At 43.2% G+C, this 8,512-nt stretch overlaps 1 protein-coding gene across 1 annotated transcript; it reads left to right on the plus strand.

Moving 5' to 3' along the window:
- Window positions 1-1,400: 1,400 nt before the first annotated feature.
- Smp_179340 (putative protein disulfide-isomerase) lies at window positions 1,401-1,472 on the plus strand (the record flags this gene model as incomplete). The annotated part of the gene is made up of 1 exon (XM_018797701.1): window positions 1,401-1,472. A coding segment is annotated over one exon (72 nt), but the record flags the coding sequence as incomplete, so codon positions are not given.
- Window positions 1,473-8,512: the final 7,040 nt, after the last annotated feature.

Genomic DNA, 8,512 nt, shown 5'->3' on the forward strand with positions numbered 1-8,512 from the left:
AGTCACAGATACGAGCTGGTTCAAGTTGCCATATCGTATTAACATGACGAGATGAAATGAGTTAACATATAGAGATCATGTAATAGCAATGAAAATGCGAAGGAGTGAACGTTGGGAATATTGTTTGAAAAGACAGAATTGAAAGGGTATTTATGACGGAATACTAGAAATCAAGATTGAGCGCTATTATGAATCATTTGGAGTTATGTCACTTCAGTTGGTGGAACTGTGTAGAAGTGCTGTAATGTTCAGTGTACTTTATAGTTCTAATATGAATTTGTAACTGGTGGGTTTCAATCATATCGGGCATGAAACATTAATTTATAATATCATGAGTTAGTAGTAGTTAAGAATGCTAACTAAATCGTCTTTAGATAAAGTTCTCAACTCAACTGCTAATGATTCTGGTTCTAATTGTTGTTGAGATTGTGATTGTGTACTATTAAGGAATCTGTAGCTATGATGAATTAACTGTTCATTGCTTCCAAACTGTCAATATTACTTTGGTTATGGTGGCTCATTTATTAATACATCTGATTTCCAACTTCTGAGCCTCAAATCGGAACCCCGCTTCACCAACTTCAATTTGGAAAACTAAGTGTGACTCGAAGCAAAGCATATCAATTCGTCCCTGACGAGTTGAATAACTAGTTAAGTTCCAATTCGCTATGTAAAAAATGCATTGACCTATTTTAGAAGATTCTTTGTGATTATAATAAATCATTTATTGCCTTCTTCATATCTCATATTTGACATTTCTTGTTAAACTACTAAATTACCGAAACCACCGATAATTGACAATTGTACGGAAGATTTAAAAGATGACTATGGGTCACACAAAATAAAATCGATAAAAGAATAGCTGTATATCATTCCGTTTGAAAACAATGTATATTTTGTCAGTAACAAGTTATGAAGATCGTTGAGTTTCGTTGAAATCATGAACCCATCCAAGTTAAAACATCATTGAAAGTTCGGAAGCACTAGACAGCCGTTTCATCATAGTATGGGACTCCTCAGAAGCACACATCCACGACCACACACATGGGAACTGAACTTAGGATCTTCGATCTCCCACGCGAACGCCTAAGCTCTAAACCACTGAGTCATCATTCAATGGTGTTAATGCTTAACTACAATCATTGCACGACGTTTTGTGACCATCTTCCATTGTATTCTTCTGGTAACTTCCTCACATTTAACACGGTTGAACTCCACTAGTCACAGTTTCTCATTAGAACTCCGTAAATTCTATCTCGAAGCTAGTCACTAATGAGCATATGATTTTTGTTAGTAGAGGTTGTGAAGATTGTTAAATCTTATTGAAATCATGAAACAATATATATATTGTCAAAAGAGTAACATTTCTTTATGAATTATACTTTGTATATAATACAGGTCCTGTTTATTCAAAGGATGAATTAGAGAAGAGAATTAAAGATTCACGTGCGAAATTAAAGAAGCAAGCATAACTGTATTTCTACTTTCCATTCATTCATTCATTCATCAGCACAGAATGATTACAATGACCTAAGTGCATAATAGTTTATTTTCTCCAATCACGTATGTATTACACATATCAATTTGTGTAACACTAATAAGCGTACGTTTGAATTTCACTCACCGTTTTCTTTCTTTTTTACAATATCTTGATTTTACATACACTTATTATCATCATCATTCTGGATGAGTTATTCTTTCCAAAGAGAAACAATAAAAAACAACTCATTTATTTCTCGTATCTTTGAATTTTATTACTCAATGTATGCATTTATTCATCATATATATATATTCCTAATGTTGCGTTATACAATTGAATACACTGTTAGTTTAATCAAGTATCATCCTCTCTTCATCATATATGCAGGGATGGTACTTCATGTATTCATTTTATTATATATTTCGTGTTCCCGTATGTGTGAGCGAATGCGAACCTACACCTGGCTATATTTATTGAGTGATAACCGGACAGTCACACATACACAATCACGCATACACCCAGTATAAACACACTCACACTCACACGATCACATACACACACACACAAACACACGCATTTACACTAATACACATGGATTCGCTGAACACTCGTCATTATCTCATGTCAGATGTCTGTCAATGTCTGTGGCTTGTCAATAATTCTCACGATGATTTTGTGATTGTGAGACGTGAATCATTGTATGTTGATCGGTTCAAGCATTCATTCGTATTGCAACTGTCGACCATCCATATATGGTGTTGTGCACATGAGGAGACTTCTCGAGATCCAGACTGATCGATACCAACACCAATTGACAACGGATCAAGTGACACTGTCTACACTTCAATAGTTTTCAGGACAATGCTGTCTCAACGCGAGCACTCAGTGACCATCATGTTGTCCATTCGACTAGGATTCGAAGAGGACGTTGACGAGTGTGCTGTGACTGGAACTCATCGTCCATTGTCACCAACAAATGCATTGTTTCTAACAGGATTTATCCTACGAGCGATGTAGTCGACATTGCTTCACTGGCAGATATCATTTCGGACCGGATAGTATTGAGCACATGGTATGTGGTAGAGAATCGCAACAGCAATGTGCTGGACATAGATTGCGCTGAGACACTGGTCTCTGTGTATCGTTCTCTCAGGATGGTGTGCAATATGGTCGATACACTAGGTGATATCACGGTCGATTTCAAGTGATGCCGTATGTCAATGTGTTGAATGTTCTGAGTGGAGTGTTTCAGGTGTGTTGATGGTCGAGTCGGTCGTGTGTAATTGGTAGATTTGTGTTTGTGGTGGAGTGGATCATGGTTGGTCATTACAGTTGTCTGAGAGTATGACGAGTGTGACTGCAAGAAGCCGGTGTTGTGTGGAGCGAACCTGTGCTGGTGCTGGTACTTTGTGTTGGGTGCTCGTGACTGGTCGGTGACTCTACTGGATTGTGGTGACAGATGCTGTGTGTCTTGACGTGGTGTTGGTGAACATGTCGGTTGACAGGTTGATAGGAGAATGCGTGCTAGTGTGAGTTGTAGTCTGTCAGTGGGACTGAACAGTCAAATGATTGTTTAGTTGTGTTGCTGGCAGCTGTGTTTGTTGATGGATTTTGTTTGTGTGTGTTAGTGTACGCGAGCGTCAGGACTTTGTGGATATGCATGTGAGTATGTGTTCGCCTAGTCGAGGAGACGTTGTTGTACTTGTTTTGTGGAGTTGTGCGAGTTGATGCGAGAGGGTGTGGCAACGGTCGTTTCCGTGGTGTAGTGGTCATCACGTCTGTCTAACACACAGAAGGTCCCCAGTTCGAACCTGGGCGGAAACATGCTTTTCAAATAACAAACAACTCTCAGAAACATACCGACACTGCGACAACATCCATCAACCACACCATACGCACTCTCGCTTTGTCAATGTGTACATCGACACAGCTGCTCCGTGACCAACCCGTTCGCGTTCACGTTCGCGTTCGCGTATGTGTGAGCGAATGCGAACCTACACCTGGCTATATTTATTGAGTGATAACCGGACAGTCACACATACACAATCACGCATACACCCAGTATAAACACACTCACACTCACACGATCACATACACACACACACACAAACACACGCATTTACACTAATACACATGGATTCGCTGAACACTCGTCATTATCTCATGTCAGATGTCTGTCAATGTCTGTGGCTTGTCAAGAATTCTCACGATGATTTTGTGATTGTGAGACGTGAATCATTGTATGTTGATCGGTTCAAGCATTCATTTGTATTGCGACTGTCGACCATCCATATATGGTGTTGTGCACATGAGGAGACTTCTCGAGATCCAGACTGATCGATACCAACACCAATTGACAACGGGTCAAGTGACACTGTCTACACTTCAATAGTTTTCAGGACAATGCTGTCTCAACGCGAGCACTCAGTGACCATCATGTTGTCCATTCGACTAGGATTCGAAGAGGACGTTGACGAGTGTGCTGTGACTGGAACTCATCGTCCATTGTCACCAACAAATGCATTGTTTCTAACAGGATTTATCCTACGAGCGATGTAGTCGACATTGCTTCACTGACAGATATCATTTCAGACCGGATAGTATTGAGCACATGGTATGTGGTAGAGAATCGCAACAACAATGTGCTGGACATAGATTGCGCTGAGACACTGGTCTCTGTGTATCGTTCTCTCAGGATGGTGTGCAATATGGTCGATACACTAGGTGATATCACGGTCGATTTCAAGTGATGCCGTATGTCAATGTGTTGAATGTTCTGAGTGGAGTGTTTCAGGTGTGTTGATGGTCGAGTCGGTCGTGTGTAATTGGTAGATTTGGGTTTGTGGTGGAGTGGATCATGGTTGGTCATTACAGTTGTCTGAGAGTATGACGAGTGTGACTGCAAGAAGCCGGTGTTGTGTGGAGCGAACCTGTGCTGGTGCTGGTACTTTGTGTTGGGTGCTCGTGACTGGTCGGTGACTCTACTGGATTGTGGTGACAGATGCTGTGTGTCTTGACGTGGTGTTGGTGAACATGTCGGTTGACAGGTTGATAGGAGAATGCGTGGTAGTGTGAGTTGTAGTCTGTCAGTGGGACTGAACAGTCAAATGATTGTTTAGTTGTGTTGCTGGCAGCTGTGTTTGTTGATGGATTTTGTTTGTGTGTGTTAGTGTACGCGAGCGTCAGGACTTTGTGGATATGCATGTGAGTATGTGTTCGCCTAGTCGAGGAGACGTTGTTGTACTTGTTTTGTGGAGTTGTGCGAGTTGATGCGAGAGGGTGTGGCAACGGTCGTTTCCGTGGTGTAGTGGTCATCACGTCTGTCTAACGCACAGAAGGTCCCCAGTTCGAACCTGGGCGGAAACATGCTTTTCAAATAACAAACAACTCTCAGAAACATACCGACACTGCGACAACATCCATCAACCACACCATACGCACTCTCGCTTTGTCAATGTGTACATCGACACAGCTGCTCCGTGACCAACCCGTTCGCGTTCACGTTCGCGTTCGCGTATGTGTGAGCGAATGCGAACCTACACCTGGCTATATTTATTGAGTGATAACCGGACAGTCACACATACACAATCACGCATACACCCAGTATAAACACACTCACACTCACACGATCACATGCACACACACACACACACACAAACACACGCATTTACACTAATACACATGGATTCGCTGAACACTCGTCATTATCTCATGTCAGATGTCTGTCAATGTCTGTGGCTTGTCAAGAATTCTCACGATGATTTTGTGATTGTGAGACGTGAATCATTGTATGTTGATCGGTTCAAGCATTCATTCGTATTGCGACTGTCGACCATCCATATATGGTGTTGTGCACATGAGGAGACTTCTCGAGATCCAGACTGATCGATACCAACACCAATTGACAACGGGTCAAGTGACACTGTCTACACTTCAATAGTTTTCAGGACAATGCTGTCTCAACGCGAGCACTCAGTGACCATCATGTTGTCCATTCGACTAGGATTCGAAGAGGACGTTGACGAGTGTGCTGTGACTGGAACTCATCGTCCATTGTCACCAACAAATGCATTGTTTCTAACAGGATTTATCCTACGAGCGATGTAGTCGACATTGCTTCACTGGCAGATATCATTTCAGACCGGATAGTATTGAGCACATGGTATGTGGTAGAGAATCGCAACAACAATGTGCTGGACATAGATTGCACTGAGACACTGGTCTCTGTGTATCGTTCTCTCAGGATGGTGTGCAATATGGTCGATACACTAGGTGATATCACGGTCGATTTCAAGTGATGCCGTATGTCAATGTGTTGAATGTTCTGAGTGGAGTGTTTCAGGTGTGTTGATGGTCGAGTCGGTCGTGTGTAATTGGTAGATTTGGGTTTGTGGTGGAGTGGATCATGGTTGGTCATTACAGTTGTCTGAGAGTATGACGAGTGTGACTGCAAGAAGCCGGTGTTGTGTGGAGCGAACCTGTGCTGGTGCTGGTACTTTGTGTTGGGTGCTCGTGACTGGTCGGTGACTCTACTGGATTGTGGTGACAGATGCTGTGTGTCTTGACGTGGTGTTGGTGAACATGTCGGTTGACAGGTTGATAGGAGAATGCGTGGTAGTGTGAGTTGTAGTCTGTCAGTGGGACTGAACAGTCAAATGATTGTTTAGTTGTGTTGCTGGCAGCTGTGTTTGTTGATGGATTTTGTTTGTGTGTGTTAGTGTACGCGAGCGTCAGGACTTTGTGGATATGCATGTGAGTATGTGTTCGCCTAGTCGAGGAGACGTTGTTGTACTTGTTTTGTGGAGTTGTGCGAGTTGATGCGAGAGGGTGTGGCAACGGTCGTTTCCGTGGTGTAGTGGTCATCACGTCTGTCTAACACACAGAAGGTCCCCAGTTCGAACCTGGGCGGAAACATGCTTTTCAAATAACAAACAACTCTCAGAAACATACCGACACTGCGACAACATCCATCAACCACACCATACGCACTCTCGCTTTGTCAATGTGTACATCGACACAGCTGCTCCGTGACCAACCAGTTCGCGTTCACGTTCGCGTTCGCGTATGTGTGAGCGAATGCGAACCTACACCTGGCTATATTTATTGAGTGATAACCGGACAGTCACACATACACAATCACGCATACACCCAGTATAAACACACTCACACTCACACGATCACATGCACACACACACACACACACAAACACACGCATTTACACTAATACACATGGATTCGCTGAACACTCGTCATTATCTCATGTCAGATGTCTGTCAATGTCTGTGGCTTGTCAAGAATTCTCACGATGATTTTGTGATTGTGAGACGTGAATCATTGTATGTTGATCGGTTCAAGCATTCATTCGTATTGCGACTGTCGACCATCCATATATGGTGTTGTGCACATGAGGAGACTTCTCGAGATCCAGACTGATCGATACCAACACCAATTGACAACGGGTCAAGTGACACTGTCTACACTTCAATAGTTTTCAGGACAATGCTGTCTTAACGCGAGCACTCAGTGACCATCATGTTGTCCATTCGACTAGGATTCGAAGAGGACGTTGACGAGTGTGCTGTGACTGGAACTCATCGTCCATTGTCACCAACAAATGCATTGTTTCTAACAGGATTTATCCTACGAGCGATGTAGTCGACATTGCTTCACTGGCAGATATCATTTCAGACCGGATAGTATTGAGCACATGGTATGTGGTAGAGAATCGCAACAACAATGTGCTGGACATAGATTGCGCTGAGACACTGGTCTCTGTGTATCGTTCTCTCAGGATGGTGTGCAATATGGTCGATACACTAGGTGATATCACGGTCGATTTCAAGTGATGCCGTATGTCAATGTGTTGAATGTTCTGAGTGGAGTGTTTCAGGTGTGTTGATGGTCGAGTCGGTCGTGTGTAATTGGTAGATTTGGGTTTGTGGTGGAGTGGATCATGGTTGGTCATTACAGTTGTCTGAGAGTATGACGAGTGTGACTGCAAGAAGCCGGTGTTGTGTGGAGCGAACCTGTGCTGGTGCTGGTACTTTGTGTTGGGTGCTCGTGACTGGTCAGTGACTCTACTGGATTGTGGTGACAGATGCTGTGTGTCTTGACGTGGTGTTGGTGAACATGTCGGTTGACAGGTTGATAGGAGAATGCGTGGTAGTGTGAGTTGTAGTCTGTCAGTGGGACTGAACAGTCAAATGATTGTTTAGTTGTGTTGCTGGCAGCTGTGTTTGTTGATGGATTTTGTTTGTGTGTGTTAGTGTACGCGAGCGTCAGGACTTTGTGGATATGCATGTGAGTATGTGTTCGCCTAGTCGAGGAGACGTTGTTGTACTTGTTTTGTGGAGTTGTGCGAGTTGATGCGAGAGGGTGTGGCAAACGGTTGTTTCCGTGGTGTAGTGGTCATCACGTCTGTCTAACACACAGAAGGTCCCCAGTTCGAACCTGGGCGGAAACATGCTTTTCAAATAACAAACAACTCTCAGAAACATACCGACACTGCGACAACATCCATCAACCACACCATACGGACTCTCGCTTTGTCAATGTGTACATCGACACAGCTGCTCCGTGACCAACCAGTTCGCGTTCACGTTCGCGTTCGCGTATGTGTGAGCGAATGCGAACCTACACCTGGCTATATTTATTGAGTGATAACCGGACAGTCACACATACACAATCACGCATACACCCAGTATAAACACACTCACACTCACACGATCACATACACACACACACACACACAAACACACGCATTTACACTAATACACATGGATTCGCTGAACACTCGTCATTATCTCATGTCAGATGTCTGTCAATGTCTGTGGCTTGTCAAGAATTCTCACGATGATTTTGTGATTGTGAGACGTGAATCATTGTATGTTGATCGGTTCAAGCATTCATTCGTATTGCGACTGTCGACCATCCATATATGGTGTTGTGCACATGAGGAGACTTCTCGAGATCCAGACTGATCGATACCAACACCAATTGACAACGGGTCAAGTGACACTGTCTACACTTCAA

This window comes from Schistosoma mansoni, chromosome 5 (genome assembly GCF_000237925.1).
Source record: "Schistosoma mansoni strain Puerto Rico chromosome 5, complete genome".
Classification (NCBI taxonomy): domain Eukaryota; kingdom Metazoa; phylum Platyhelminthes; class Trematoda; order Strigeidida; family Schistosomatidae; genus Schistosoma; species Schistosoma mansoni.